Below are 16033 nucleotides of genomic sequence, written 5' to 3' on the forward strand. Positions count from 1 at the left end.
AGAAAGCTAGAAAAAGCTAGAAAGCTAGAAAAAGCTAGAAAGCTAGAAAAAGCTAGAAAATTAGAAAGCTAGAAAATTCGAAAATTAGAAAAGTGCCAGACGGGGCCTGAAGAGACAGACACCATTCGGGGTGTACGCAAAAAAAAAAAAAAAATTAAACAATGCCCCGAAAGGGTCACCCGCACTTTGGACCATCTTGGATCATCTTGGATCATCTTGGACCGTCTTGCCATGCCGATCGGATGGCGGTGCAGGGAGGAGGGCCCTAAGCATGTTGCTCAGGGGGGTCACTCAACTGGGCCGCTCAACTAGACCGCTCAACTGGGCCGCTTAACTAGACCGCTCAACTAGACCGCTCTACCGAACCGCTCAAATGGACCGCTCATCTTGAACCTCTCAAATGGACCGCTCATCTTGAACCCCTCCCCCGCGTCGTTCTTGCGCTTGCCCCATCTGAATCTCCCCGCGTGGATGGCTCTGCGCCCCCTGGACCCCTTCGCACGCCCTGCGTCCTCCGAAGAGACTCTACAGGACTTGAAGTTCAGGAGGAACTTCCTCAGCAAACTCGAGATGATCCACTCATCCAGTCGGTCAAAAAAGGAAATCAAAATATGAACATGCATATACGTGTGTTGCAAGACAGATTGAAATACATCCTCTGTTATCTTAAAAAGAGAGCAGAGAACGGAACAGGTTGTCCCCTTCAAATACAGAAAGAGAAGAATGGAAAGATACAGCTTGTTGTGTTTCCTCTCCACTTTATCATCAGAAAAAAATCTCTTCTTCTTTTTCCAAAAACAATTATTCTGATTTCTCAAAGATAGCATGTTAATAATATCACTATCGAATTTTAAAACGTGAAAAATGACATGCTTTGTGTAATTATCCGAGCAGATCATGGCGATTAAATTTTTGAGGAAGGGGAGGTAGTAGGAAAAGGAGGCGATATTCAAATTATGTGCTGAGCATATATAACAGAGGTGAAAGCTGTAGTTGAAGAGGTACAACTTGTCGTAGCTTCTTACTTCGGATAACAACTCAGATCCGATGGATACAGTGAAGTTACTGACACATAAGGATCTGCAGAAGTTCGTGAGGCGGAGGGTTCTTCGGTTACTCTCCACCTGAACACACTTGTGCTGGATTAGTACATTTAGGACGGCGTGTATTTGCTCCTTCTTTGCTTCGTAAAAGATTCGTTCACTGGGGGTGAAGTTCTCTTCGTCCACTTCGAGGGGGCACCTGGGTGGTTCGCGCTGGGGGGGAGGCGTCCTAGAAAGCGATTCCCTGGAGAGCGATTCCCTGGAGAGCGATTCCCTGGAGAGCGATTCCCTGGAGAGCGATGCCCTGGAGAGCGATGCCCTGGAGAGCGATGCCCTGGAGAGCGATGCCCTGGAGAGCGATGCCCTGGAGAGCGATGCCCTGGAGAGCGATGCCCTAGAAAGTGATTCTCTCGAGAGCGCCTCCCCCGATAGCGCCTCCCCCGATAGAGCCCCCCCCGATAGCGCCACCTCCGCGAAGCAGAGCGAGAAAGACAGCATCGCAACCACGTCGCGCACAGACACAGGCTGCGCATCCATCAGGCAGAGAAACTCAATTAAGTATTTTTCCATCTCCTCCAGAGAACCCCCATCACTCATGGTGCTCGTAATGTTCGTACAATTCTCCTGAAATATCTGAAGCATCTTTTTTTCATGTTTCTTCTCCACGAGCAAAAAGGAGTCTCCCTTCTTCTGCCTCGCCGCCCTGCCAATCATCTGCCTATACTGTGTGACACTTAGGAAGTTCTGGGCGATGAAGGGAGATGATATTAAAACTCGATCCACGAGCAGGTTCAGTCCAACGGAGAGAGTCGATGTGCATGTGAGCAAAAAGAGCGTCTTCTCCTTGTACGCCACCTCGATTAGCCGTTTAACCGAGTTCGTGATGTCACTGTAGTAGTAGCAGATCCCGTTAGACACTAACTTGCTCATGGTACTGTGTGCGTAGCCATCCAGCTGACGTATGCTCTCATTCAGTTTATCCCTCCTGAGCTTCACTTCCTCCGAGGTGTCCCCAACAGGAAATGCACTCAAATACTGATTAATCAAACTCACATACACTTCGCAATTTTTTTTCGTCGAGCAAAAGATAAGGGTGTTTAAATTATTCACTCGACTGTGTACTGAGAAGCAGAGGAGTGAATGCACGAGGCTGTTGTTCACAGAAGGGTTCCTCATCTTCAAAAATTGAGTAATGTTATTTTTTGTATTCTCATGAAATATGTTAATTTCTTCACTCAGGTTGCACTTCTTCAAAGTGTTAACACTTGTAGCATTGTAGAGGCATCGTCTAGCTCCTTCTTCACCATGTCTGTCCGAACATGATCGATAAAAATCATACACATTACAGAGGTAGGAAAAGGGGCATCCTTCCTTCTCCTTTCGATACACACCACAGTTACAAATGTAATGCTCCTTTATCTCTTGGGGACGTGTATACGGAGAGATATATATTTTAGCATTCATCCATTTTTTTAAGGTAGGGAAATTATTTAGGGTACCACTCATGCATATGATCTTTATCTTAGCTTGCTTTTTGTTGAGGAACATGATTTTGGAAATGATATTTTCGATGTAGATTCCTCTTCCCTTTTCGCTGATCAGGTGGAACTCGTCGATCACCACGATGAAGTTGTGGCAGGCGTGTCCCCCTGGGTTGGCGCTGCTTCCTTGGGGCGGCCAGCAGCCCACGCCCATGCCGGCGTTCATGCCGGCGCCAGCGTTGATACCCATGCCGGCGCCAGCGTTCATGCCCATGCCGGTGCCAGCGTTGATACCCACGCCCACGTCCATGCCCTCCTCTTCCCGCTCCAACTTATTCCTGTTCAAATAATTGTTCATTTTTTCGTAGGTACACAACACGATGTCATTTTCTGCCAACTCACTACCCACCTTGATGTTCGTCCCCCTGCACAGCTTCTTCAAATAGCTCATCTTTTCATTTATTAGCGAATTTAGGGGAAATAAAAAAAAGGTCTTTTCCGTCTTGTCCATCTGCTCAAAGGCAAAAATTTCAGCCACGAGGGTTTTACCACCTGACGTTGGAGCCACGAAAAGGAAGCTTTCCCCTTCCTCCCACCTAACCGTTTTCAGCTGACTTAGACATTCTACCTGCCACGGATATAACTCCTTTATCTGTTCCTTTTTGTAGTTTTCTATGATGGCTTTCTCTATGCGGTACGCGTGCAACTGTTGGTAGTCGCACTCCGGGGTGCTCCCCAAATGGTCTCCTTCCACATGTTGCTTACTCAAGGGGGCACTACTACACTCCTGGTGGCTACTATGGTTGTGCGCCTTCCTTTCTGTCTTAATCGCTTTCGCGTGGTCGCTTCTTTCTCGGCTTCTCCCTCGGCTTCTTTTTTTGTCGAGCAGATTTTCGAGGTGTGTGATCCAATTCACGTTCATTTAGCGCAGGTGTGCGACCGTGGGTGTTCAGGGTGGCTTGGCTGCTCGGATGTGCCGCTACACGCGTGTGCATCTACGCGGTGTGTATCTACGCGGTGTGTGCATAGGTTTATATATGCCGCCACGTACCTACCTCGGCGAATTTGACTTGTGCGCTCGGTCAGTTGGCCAGTTGGTCATTCGGCTATTCGGCTATTCGGCTATTCGGTTATTCGTCTATTCGTCTATTCGGCCTTTTGCCCCTTTGCCCTTTTGCCCCTTTGCCCTTTGCCCTTTTGCCCCTTTGCTCATTTGCGCGGCTGGCCCTTTCGCGCCGTGGCGAGCCGAAGCGACTCGACTGGATTGCAAATCCGATTAGGTCACTTGGCGCCGTTAAAAAAATATTTACCCGTTCGTGCTGTACATTTGTATAACTATGCAAAGGAGGCGAAAGTTGCCAATACTTCTCGTTCTCGTGAATGGCGCGCGGGTGAAGGTGACTACTATTGCGTTTCTGATTTGTTTGCGTTTTATTTTTCGCTCTGTTTTTCGCTTTATTTTACGGTTTACTTTGCGGTTTACTTTGCGGTTTACTTTGCGGTTTTCCTTGCGGTTTTCTTTGCGGCTCATTTTGCGGATTATTTTTCGCGCTATTTTTCGCTTCACATTTCATCACTTTGCTGCGTCTTCGCTGTTCCACTTCATCTTATCACTCATTATATTATTTTCCCCCGGCCCCCCATTTGGCTGTGCCACCTTGCCTGTTCATTCCCGCCCGAACAGGGAAAAACGCGAACACTGCGTGATGTGAACGTGCCACGTTCGACCGTATGCTCTGTTCAACCAGATCGGGATGATAACTCTTAGATAGATTGAACAGGGAACAACGGATGGTCTACCCGTTGGAGAACTGTCACACTTAACAAAATTAACAAGTCCAAAATGTTCTGAACAGGGCATACATATACATGTATATTTTTTTTTTATTTTTTTTATTTTGGCTAGTTGAATAAAAAAGCTAGCAAAAAAAAAAAAAAAAAAACACACACACACACACCAGTTGTGCAAGCATGGACAAGGCACGAAATGAACATGCGAATGAAAAAGGTTACAATTTAAAAACAGGCGCACGTGTACAAGCGCATATATGTACACATGTGCACGTGTAGGCATACTGATGGGCGAACGAATATGTATGCCTAAACTGTTGAAACACCACTTTAGCATGTTCCCGACTCCCCTTGGTGTGTGCGTACCAAGTCGACATGTCTCCTTACAAAGCGCAGTAGACAATGCGGATCGTTGACCTTGTAAATCCTGAAGGAGGGAGGACCCCCTTCGAACTGCGCCTCGTAAGGGTGTTTATCGCAAAGCGGGGGTTAAGGGGCACAGAATAGAGAAAAAAGTAAAAAATAAAATAAAATAAAAAGAAATTAAAAAATAACAAAATGAGAAAGCCAAGCAGAGCAAACAAAATGAAACATCCCGCCGTGTGCAGAAGACAACTCGTCACAGACGTTGCCTCGCATGAGTATGTTGCGCACGTGTAGACAACGAACAGTCCTGCGACCTCCCACCACCACCTTCAAATGCGTGCACAGCGACTTGCGCGCGAAGGATTCAATTTGGCCACAAAAGGGGTGTACCTCCTGGCTACGAATATTTTTGCAGTTTTTTTTTGTATTTTTTCTGCTGCCTTTTCGCTTTTTTTTTCTGCCATTTTTTCTGCTTTTTTTTCCCGCCTTTTCGCTTTTTTTTTCTGCCATTTTTTCTGCTTTTTTTTCCCGCCTTTTCGCTTTTCTCTCCCACCCACCACACACACGCTCCCCCCCCAAACACATGCGCACTACCCGTCGTAGAAATGCGAACCTTCTTAAACGAAATAGAAGACCTTGTTAACAAAGGAGAGGTGAAGAAAAAATTTAACGAGTGCGAAGAATTGATGAGTAACACGTGCAGAGAGCTAATCGAGAAAAAAAAAAAAAATAGCAACTCAGCAATTCACGAGAAAATAAAGCTATTCCTCGAGGAAGTTAATTTTATTAATTACACACTTGACGAATATGCCAAGGAGAGTCAACGTAGAGAAGAAATTTCAGACAGGGGGAAGGGACAACTAGGTGAGGTTCCATCCCAGGGGGAGAACATCCCCTCCAAGGAGCAGGACGAAATTTTGAAGGACCTAATTTTTTGGGAATTAGGCTTGAAGGAGACCTCTCCAGCTGTGGGAGACGTAAGGCACAAGAGGGGAAGTGGTCTGAATACCACGAGGGGGGAAGTGGTCTGAATACCACGAGGGGGGAAGTGGTCTGAATACCACGAGGGGGGAAGTGGTCTGAATACCACGAGGGGGGAAGTGGCCTCAATGCCACAAGAAGTAAAGCAGACGTGATTCTTGACGTGGCTGCCTTTTGCTTCACATGAGACTGTCTCTATGCTAGTTGAATGCCCCCATCTGTGTACTTCACTCCGCCGCATCATTACTTACCATCCCGCATAGGCCAAAAAACTGCTGCTAATGATTAGCGAGAATTTTGAGAAAATCCAGAACAAGGATTTCGTACTAACCATGGAGAAGGCTCTGGACATACGAATCGTACTTTTGCAAAATGGAACGGAATGAAATTATTGGATGAGGACGATACGATCAGCATATCTTTATCCATGTGTACACACCTGCGCATGAGAAAGTCAACATAGGACCAACCGCACCGTTCCCTTTCTCCCCCTCCTCCCCCCTGCAGGATGACTTCCGAAGGAACGAAATAAGTGCAGATTATTTTTCCAAAAGGATAAGTCAGATACACGCGGACACGGTGGTAATAGGCACTGCTATGAGTGTTTCTGTGTGACTTTTTTTTTTTTTTCCTCCCCCAGGCGCAGCATGGGAAGGCAGCAGACACGCTCCACCACTGTCGCGGTTGCGTTATGTCACTTTTTGTCACGTTTTGTCACGTTTTGTCACGTTTTGCCTCTTTCTGTCATTTTTGTCATTTTTGTCACTTTTTGGTACTTTTTTTTTTTTGCTGTTAGAACCAACTGGCGCGTGAACTAGAAGAGAGGGAGAAGGAGAAGAACTGCACGACGATGTGTCGGGAAAATACATCAAAGGAGGGTCCCGAAAATAATCCACATGACGAACCTTCTAAGATGAACTTAGCTGTGGTATCTTCTATGGAGCGAGACGCCGGAGAAGCTGCCACAGAAGGGGGGACACTACCCAATGCTGCCTTCTCTCGAAATGACAAATCAGGGGAGTCGAAATGTTCAGGTAGGGAAGGGGCTGTCGTATCGCTCTGCATTTTTATGGGGTGTACTTCGTGGGGGAGTCTGCCCCATAGCGCGGCTTCTCAGCTGCGCGGCTCCTCAACTGTGCGGCCCCTCAACTGCGCCGCTTCTCATCCACGCCGCTTCTCATCCATGCCGCTTCTCATCCACGCCGCTTCTCACCCACGCCGCTCCTCTACTCCCCCTCAGCGCACACAGCCAACTCGGGGGGAAGCAACACCCGACGGAGAAACCGAAATGAGCAGATAATGGTGCATTCGAATTTCTTCCACAAAAAAAAGGTACTTCACGAGAGTGGTGTGTGCGACTGGTCGGACGCTGTTCTTTCGATGCTGACCGTTGGATGCTGACCGGGGGGCACTGCTCTTTGGGTATCCACGACGAATTACGCAAGCGGAGGGTCGCATAACCCCTCGTGTGCACTCTTATCATTTCTGCCCCATAGCGCCAGCCTTTTCCCCCCCCTACACACCCACACGCTCAGATGAAGCTCGTGCAGCGCTGGCAGAAGGTGGCCGAAGAATCCAAGCTCAGGAGTGACTCGGACTCGAGTTAAGTTAATATTATTTTATTTTATTTGTCGAAACGGTGTATGTCCGCTATGCGGCTCGCATGCTTCTTTGCTGCCGCAGTACGACGTTTGTGCTTGGCACCATGTGGGTTGAAGTGGCAATACACACACGTATACTCGCGTGTACAGTACACACGCCTGCTTTGCGGCGAGAACGTGGGCTGCGGGTCGCGGGCTGGGCTTCCCCCGCCGTCACTCGTGCTTATTATGGGACGAGTTCATTTGCTCCACTTGCTTCATTTGCTCCATTTTACGTTTCCTCATTTTATTATTTTTTTTTTTTCCCTTTTTTTGTGTGTTTTTATTCCGGACCCGCTTTTTCAACCCAGTGGTTCCGCCGCGCGTTTGACTTTTTGACAAAGTTGAATTCTCCGCAACTTGGCAATTGTTCAAATTGCTCTCGAGGCTTCCCATTCCCACCTCGTACGATTTCGTGGCACTTCTCCCGGTTTTTTCCCTTATTTTTTTTTGCAAGCTAGAAGGGTGGTTCTGCTTCTAAGGGTGGTTCTGCCTCGAAGGGCGGTTCTGCTTCAAAGGGTGGTTCTGCCTCCCTTACTGCTTCCCAGCGTGACTGCCGTTCAGCTGGGTAGTTCGATTACTTCCATTGCTTCCCCCCTCCCCAGCGTTGTCTGCCCAGCGCAATGCTCACGCGGAGGAGCCCCTTTTCGAAGCTGCTGAGCAGCAGGACGGCGCATGCCGTCTTTAGAGGAGGTCTCCCCAAGTTAGCTTCTCTTTCCAGACGGCACAAAAGCAGTACCAACCAATCGCAAGACGTACCCACGAAGGAGACAAGCAATCAACACTTTAGTCACCACAAGTATGTGGATTTCTACCGAGATGAATCAATGAGCGTTGGTATAGTAACCTTTAGAAATAGCATTAATGGTAAAAAAAATATTTTTGGAGATTTTCTGGAAGAGCTGAAAAATGTCATCGAGCATATCACCAATGTCATATCGAATGAAGAGACGAACGCTTTTTACATAAAAGAATTTCCACGGAGAGAAAGCTACTTGGTGAAAAATTTGCGAAACAGGATTCCTTACTTGGACAACAGATTGAAGGTGCTCATCTTTAGCTGGGGGAGTGGGCAGTCGGAGGGTGGTGCGGCTGCCATCAGTGCTAGCACCACCGCGGGTACCACCTCTAGCACCACCGCGGGTATCACCTCTAGCACCACCGCGAACCCCACCGCTGCCCCCCCCGCTAGCACCCCCGACTATAACTCCTTCCTGAAGAACGACGAGCAGCTGAACGTGCAACTAGCCAATTCATTCCGCTACCTATGCAACACCATCCAGCATCTGCCCCTAATCACAATCAGCAGCATCAACGGTCAGTGCTACAACAGCGCAATGGATCTCATGATCTCCACGGATTTCAAATTGTCATGTGAAGGAAGTACCTTCGGTTTTAATAAGGCACATCTGGGATTATTTCCCTACGGAGGAAGTACTCAAAAATTATTTCGAGCCATTCCAATGAGTTATGCAAAGTATCTCCTACTTACGGGAGACATGATAAGTGCCAAGGATGCGTTGAGGATTAACCTAATAGATATATGTATGAATAAAAATGAGGACTTTTTTATTGACAACTGTTGTGTTCACTTTGATACGAGTTTGACAAAAAAGCAGAAGGTGGAGATTATACAAAAAAATGTTGTATCTTTTTTTCAGGATATTTTTTCTAATGAATTATTTCATGGCCAAACAAAGGACAGCTGTTTTGTTTTCTCCCTTTTTTTTGCTTTTCAATTTTTATTCATTCCTACCAACTCTCTACAGAGTATCAAAATGAGCATCATGGAGGGCATGTCGCTCGCCGAGCCAAACTTGTATTTGGATCACGACAGGGCTGTCTTTGAGCGCAACATGAACGCTCCTCAGAGGGGAGAGATTCTCGCCTACTTGAAGCGGAGAGCTAGCGGCGCGCCCGCAGTGCCCACCTAGCAGGCGACAGAAGACATGTCGCAGTGTGGAGTGCGCATTCCGCAGTGTGCAGTGTGCAGTCCGTGTGCGTGTCCACCATCATACGCTCACCCAATCGAGCATATGCAGTGAGCCCCTAAGAGGAGCAAACAAATTTCGCCCATCTCGTCTATCCCTACTCTCCAAAAAAAAAAAAAAAAATACCACTACTCGGCCGCCTCGTGTGCACCCCTCCAATTTCTTCTTTTTATTTTTTTATGTTTAAAAANAAAAAAGTCGTTGTAAAAGCATGAACAATTCTATTTACTTTAACGTTTTTTTTTTTTATTTTTTTTTTTATTTTTTATTACCTAGACTGATTATGATCGTTTTCATTGTGTTGAAAAGATCCTGCCCGCTAGGGATATATTTACATGCGTGTTTCGTCTACGCGATAGAAATTGGTTTGTCTAAATGGCACACTTGTAGTAGCGATAGATGGGAGAGAGTTACCTGCCTTCTGCCACTGATGGCACTCTCCGATTGTCCATACCCCATGAAGCACGAATATTATTAATTCGCCTCTTACTCACGAATAACTCGTAAAGTAAAACGATAATACACGTGGGATTTTGATATAGTTTTTTTTTTTTTTTATACCCTTAGCCGGGATATGTGTGTTATACATACTCGGCACGGATGGAAGGTGGATATTTTTGCTCACTGGGATGTGGCATCGTCCGTCTCCGCTTTTCCGCCGCAAGGGGGTGATTTCATAACTGGCTCAGTGGTTAGATATAAAAGCCTTCACGCAGCGGAGGCGTCATCACTCCGCGGCGATTCGGCTGCTCTACAACGACACGACACCTGCGTGGCTGCATTTTCGTTTGGTAAAATACTCCGTCACTTTTGTAGCTCGGGCAACCCACTTGGTCTCCCTTGCCATTTATTGGTTTATTCTTTTTTCCCTTTTGCGGAATTCTCACATGGTGGTAGGGCACTCCTCTTGCTTAAGGTATTCCCCTTGCCCCTCACCTGTACACCTCGATGCGCCCCTCACCTGTACACCTCGTCGAGCACCCCACCCCTCTTTTCTCTCTAACCGTTTTCCCTTTTTTCTCAGTAAAGCAAAAATTTTCATCTTAATGTTATTTCAGAAACACAGACCAAGTGTATTCAAGTCATCACAAAAAAAAAGGAAAGCGGTAGAAGTGTTCCTGGGAGAGTGTAGCTCCACCGAGGGAGTACCACCTCCGAGGGAGGGGGGGGGAGATTCGTTTATTAAATATGCATCAAAGGGGCTACATCAACACCCCTTTTTTTCTTCTTTTTTTTTGTGTGATCAAAAAACGAGAAATTAGCTTTACATATGTGGGCCAATTTCAAGCTGGATAATCAACAACTGCTCATTCTTGCAAGAAGTTATTTCAGCTATGCTTACGTAGCCATAGCTGAACTCAAAAAAGGTCTTGCGCACAGGGGCGAGGAGGGGCAGTAGCATCCGTAGCGACGACGTAGCGGCATCCGTAGTGACACCCCTAGCCGTGGTCGATACCCATCCGTACAAGCAACTTTGTACCTTTGTATGGATGAATGGGCCACGCGTAACTGCTCACACTCCACCACCACCCTCTAACTACAACATCTTCAATTCGTTTGGTAAAAAAAAAACTGTGGTGGACACACACCACCCCAACAGGGTAGGTGCGCCAAAGTACCCCCACGCAAGTTCACATAGCTGATAGATATCGCTATCTCTCCTTGACTCGGTGGGTCACTCTAGATAAAGCCTCAGCATAACTCTTCTAATCAAGAAGGAAATCACACACTATGCAACTCTCATTCGTAAGAAAAAAAAAAAAAAAAAAAAAAAAAAAAATCAGTGAATCCTAATCATCATTATTTAACACTTCAGACCCGAAAGGCTTTGATATAAATGAAAGGTTTCTTATCATCCTTTTTTTTTTTTTTTTTTTTTTTTTTTCAAATTAGAACCCTGGCATCATCTTTGATCAAATGCTGCCATGGGCCTTTTTCTTTTCGTTTACAGAATTTACAACACTCTCAACGGGATGACGTAATAACCCGTACGATCGATCTTCATGTAAAATGGAGGGCGACGAAAAGGGTCTACATCACGGTTGAGCATTCATATGGGGCTGCACTCTACTACTGCTACTACTACAGTGGGTACAACAAACGGGAGGAACTCAAAACAAACTCCTCTCACTTGTGCGCAGCAGGGAAGGAAGCGAGCCGCTTCGGTAGTACAGTCTACCTCTACGTCCGTACGACGCGCATCACTTCATCCAAGATGGAAAAAAAAAAAAAGCAACACGCAATAAGCAGTAAGCAGTATGCAATAAACAGCAAGCAATAAGCGGCTGGGTTGGGTTGACCAATCCAATGAATGGCGAAGTCGCCCTGGGCTGACGCTTCTCCTGCGCAGAGCTTCACGTTCACAATGCAAAAAAGGGGGAAGCAAGCAAAGTGAAACAAAAAAAAGTGAAACAAAAAAAAGTGAAGCAAACAAATTGAAGCAAGCAAATTGAAGCAAGCAAAGTGAAGCAAAGCAAATATATTTCATTTCCTCCTCTCAGCGAGGCACTCCGTCGCAATAAATGTGACCTGTCGCATACTCATACACGCATACGCAACAATCGGGGCGATTCAATTTTTGCAAAAATAAAGAAACATAAATTATGAACTCTCCACGCAGTTTCGCTTTTTTTTTTTTTTTTTTTTTTATTTCTTTTAACCGCCCTCCTCTATGTTATCCCACTAGTGCAGGGAAAAGGGGAGGGGGGTAAAAAGGATGCGGCGCCACCCACCCGGCGACCCCCTGCACGCTTGTGCAAAATGAATAACAATAGCAGCACAACCTCCCTCTTTTTTTATGGTCCATTGGAGTGGAAAAAAATATTCGTGGTTAGTTTTTTAAACGCATCAGATGTACCTCTCCGATTGGTCATTTAAAAGTGAAAAGGCTACGTCGAAGGGGGTAGAGTCCACATGGCTAACTCACTAAATGCATGATGCATGCAGGCAGGAGGGGGAGCATACTCCAAAGCGTGGCTGCAGGGCTTTTTCCCCGCCCAAATAGTTGAATTGTTGCATATGATTTTTATCCATGTAAGGGTTGGTTCATATTTCACTTTGTTAAAATAAGTGGCTAGTTGGTTAATTCGCTAGTTGGTCACTTGGTTGCTTGGTTGCTTGGCTACGTGGTTACTTGGCTACTTGGTTACTTGGCTACTTGGTTACTTGGCTACTTGATTTTTTTTTTCTTTTCTTGTAACGGAGGGCGGTTCCCCTTATCCGCTGATCTGAACAAACCTCACCATTTTGATATGCCCCTAACCCGCTGGAAAACAGGCTTGAGGCCTTCTGTTTAATTACCACAGGGGGAGGGGGGGTTACCCGTATGGTATACCTAAGCGCTTATTTTGTGACCAGCACGATCAGGCCCCTTCACGGTTCGTTCAATTACCCGTTTCGATTCGTTTCGCTCTTTTGTGCTCCCGTCGCTGCGAGGGGACAGTCATCCGAGTGACCAACAACGCGGATATCTCCCATTTGCTCACATAAAAAACGGGCAGGTCGGTTTTGCTTCATTTCAAAGGTTTTTTTTTTTTTTATCGTTGCGTCATAAAGAGGCACAACTCCTTTAACAATAAAAATGCTTCTCAAAAATCGGAAAATGAACGGTGCCTAGGCAACTCCCATAAAAATGGACAGTTCAGCCAAGTCGCAATATCACCCGCATGCACAACTTGTGTATGTGTAGCACATATGTTAACCCCGAATGGGGATTGGTGAAAAAATTCTTATAAGTTAAAAAAAAAAAAAAAAAAGAAAAGAAAGAAAGAGAAAGGAAAGGATGCTATATGATACGATACGATAAAATAAGGTAGTAGAAAAGTGGAAAAGAAAACGCGGGGGGAGGGGAAAGAGAAGTGAAGGAGAACACGAACGCGAAGCAATTCGTCACCACCCAGCTATACACGCCCAGGCGCGTCGGGGAACCTATACAGACGTTCCTCCGAACCGGGTGTTCGCGTTTGACTCTGCGGATTCATTTGAACTTGTCTTAAGGCTCCACTGTTTTGTTTTCCTTTTTTGGCCACCTTTTTTTTCCTTTTTTGGCCACCTTTTTTGGCCACCTTTTTTGGCCACCTTTTTTTTCCTTTTTTTCCCCTACCGTTTGGGAGGACAACCCCAATTTTACCTGACTGTTCAGGTAAAAAATTGCCAAACGGTTGTGAAAAAAAAAAAAAAAAATCTGCACACGGTTTTTTAGCTAGTCAACCAAAAAGGATCAGCATAGCGGAAAGGGGGGGGGGAATTTTATTCCTTACTCGAGCGGTCCCACTTAAACCAAACGGGGATACACCGTTTGTGTAAGTATGCGTGTGATCGGTGTTCTGATGTGTTCGTTCTGACGTGTCCGTTCTGATGTGTGCATTCTAAGGTGTCCGTTCTGACGTGTGCGCTCCTCTCTCAATCCCCTCTCGTTCTGTCGTTTATCGGCGTATCAGCGCATCAGCGCGTCAGCGCTCTTCCGTTGCTTACCTGTAGTGAACGAACAAAGTGACACAAAATAAAACGCCACGAAAAAAAAAAGGAAGGGGAAACAAAATCATGACGGCGAAAAATTGCCAGCAACTCTCTCCAAGCGCATTGAAAATAATTATGTTCAGATAGGTTTTTATTATCGTCAACATGTATACTCAGACGGCACTTCCTGAAATTTTTCATCATGATAATTATTCTCAATGGCGCCTTTTTTTTTCGGCATGTAAAAAATAGTACACACGTTGGTTTTTGCACCTATGCACATTTGCACACGTACAGTACAACGTGAGTGTTTTTTTTTTTTTTTTATAAAGAGTATATGCACACGGGGAAGGGGGGTAATAACTTCCATAGCATGCAAAACAAATTGTGCTCATAAATACGGCCCACTAAAAAAAATTAATCAATTCTTTCAATGGTTCCTAAAATTATGAAATTATTTTCGCTGATTTCTAGCAGTTGACACGACATTTTTGAGTCGAATGTGTCCACTGTGGCTAAACCAGCAGGGATGGGCAGTTACTCGGGGGGCCGCCAAAAGGGGCATTTTTTTTTTTTTTTTCCCCCTTTCCCCAAATATAATTCACGTAACAGGTGTACATACATATATACATACATGCGTACAAAGCGCACCGCCAAGCGGGATGAACATATTTGCGGAAATGCGCGGGGGGGAAGCACAACAAAAGTGTTGCATTACGAGCAAGCACATCCTCTCCTGTTCCACCCCTCCCGTTCCACCTCTCCCGTTCCAACTCTCCCGTTCCAACTCTCCCGTTCCAACTCTCCCGTTCCAACTCTCCCGTTCCAACTCTCCCGTTCCAACTCTCCCGTTCCACCTCTGCCTTTCCTTACCTTACAGCTTGGCGGAGATTTCCTTCTTCTTGGCCTCCTCAATCTTCCTCGCCTCATCCTTGAGCTTCTTCAGCATCATGGACTTGGCGCTCATTTTCTGGCCTCCCCATTTTCTCCTAATGTCCACATTGTCGTTGAAATTCTCTCTGCACATTTTTGCAAAGTAGTCCAATTTTTCTTGGTCCTCTTTTAACACATTCTGTACACAAATGGCTGTGGCGGTTTTTTTATGAACAAGTCTTCCCAATGTGGCTTTGTCCTTCACAATGCAGTAGGGAATATCCTTCAGTCGACATAAGGTGGGAAGGAAGAGTACCAATTCGATTGGGGAGACATCGTTGGCAATCACCACAAGGTTGGCCTTCTTTCTTTCCACTAACTTCGTGATGTGGTTAATTCCGTACTTTATCATCATTGGTTTTTTGTCTCTGGACGCTACCTTGTTCAATGCGTCCTTGGCTTTGTTCAGAAGTCTCTTTTTCTTTTCCGCCTTCGACTCTGGTTTGTACGCCTTGAGGAAGTTCACCAAATCTTGCGTCTGCGTGGGGGGAAGTAATACGAAGAGTACAGCAAAATGTATGTGTGTCCGTGGGGAGAAGCAAAACAAACGGGATGAGAGAAGAAGTAGTATTAGCTCGCTTCTCTCCTCTGCTGAGAGGTCTAGTGTGCCCTACCTGGCTCTTCGACAGCGTGTGGTTAAACTGGTTAATGGCAGGGGGGACCTTCAGCCTCTCCAAAAGAATTTTCTTCTTCCTCTGGATACGAATGTACCTGGGCCATTTGACATACTTGGATAGGTCCCTCTTGGCACGAACACCCACACCGATTATGTTACTCTTCTTTTTTTTCTCGAAAATGAGTGGGTTGCTTCGAATTCCCTTTTTCCTTTCCTTCTTTATATCCTTCTTCACAGTTTTTTTGTTGCTCAGCGGGCAGGGCGCTGGTGTTTTCTTCGAGGGTTTCTTAGTTTGCTTTTTATCTTTCGCCTTCGAAGGGGGGAAAAAAAAAAAAAGGAACAGCGTGAAGTGGAGCGGAAAACAATGTGGAACATAATAAAGGGGACGCACTCGTGAAGAGGCACATTCAGCGAGGCACCCACTACCACCAGCTGAATGTGCCTAAATTCGTTTCACCAAATCAAGCCGCTCAGTTCAAGTCAAGCAACTCGCTTTTCTTCCCCCTTTTTTTTGTCACCGCGCAGATAACGACGAGATTCGATTCTCCTCTTAACAACACATATTTTCAGGTATGCTTACCATTGTGTGAGTAAATCTTCACGCAGCTACGGGGGGCGGGAATGTTTCGTTCCTCTTCGATTGACAAAACGTAATGATGTAGGTAAGGCCAAACTGTATATAGGATACAATGTGTTACTACTGGCGTGCAACGGTAAATCAACCGATCTTCCC

General features: G+C 45.9%; 4 protein-coding genes across 4 annotated transcripts; 2 read left to right on the plus strand and 2 right to left on the minus strand.

Annotated features, from left to right (window-relative positions):
- Positions 1-347: 347 nt before the first annotated feature.
- Positions 348-3446, minus strand: PCYB_133300 (DNA-directed DNA polymerase; the record flags this gene model as incomplete). Its single annotated transcript, XM_004224355.1, has 1 exon — positions 348-3446. One exon carries the CDS (start codon positions 3444-3446, stop codon positions 348-350), a length of 3099 nt encoding a protein of 1032 aa, XP_004224403.1.
- Positions 3447-5367: 1921 nt separating this feature from the next.
- PCYB_133310 (hypothetical protein) lies at positions 5368-6695 on the plus strand (the record flags this gene model as incomplete). The annotated part of the gene is made up of 5 exons (XM_004224356.1): positions 5368-5658; positions 5926-6021; positions 6170-6244; positions 6303-6380; positions 6459-6695. Coding segments are annotated over 5 exons (777 nt in total), but the record flags the coding sequence as incomplete, so codon positions are not given.
- A 1230-nt stretch (positions 6696-7925) lies between these two features.
- Positions 7926-9236, plus strand: PCYB_133320 (enoyl-CoA hydratase/isomerase family protein; the record flags this gene model as incomplete). Its single annotated transcript, XM_004224357.1, has 2 exons — positions 7926-8924; positions 9072-9236. The coding sequence occupies 2 exons, from the start codon at positions 7926-7928 to the stop codon at positions 9234-9236; spliced, it is 1164 nt and encodes a 387-aa protein (XP_004224405.1).
- A 5389-nt stretch (positions 9237-14625) lies between these two features.
- On the minus strand, positions 14626-15675 carry PCYB_133330 (ribosomal protein L7a; the record flags this gene model as incomplete). The annotated part of the gene is made up of 3 exons (XM_004224358.1): positions 14626-15162; positions 15299-15610; positions 15664-15675. The coding sequence occupies 3 exons, from the start codon at positions 15673-15675 to the stop codon at positions 14626-14628; spliced, it is 861 nt and encodes a 286-aa protein (XP_004224406.1).
- Positions 15676-16033: the final 358 nt, after the last annotated feature.

Source organism: Plasmodium cynomolgi, chromosome 13 (assembly GCF_000321355.1).
Source record: "Plasmodium cynomolgi strain B DNA, chromosome 13, whole genome shotgun sequence".
In the NCBI taxonomy this organism is placed as follows: Eukaryota; Apicomplexa; class Aconoidasida; order Haemosporida; family Plasmodiidae; genus Plasmodium; species Plasmodium cynomolgi.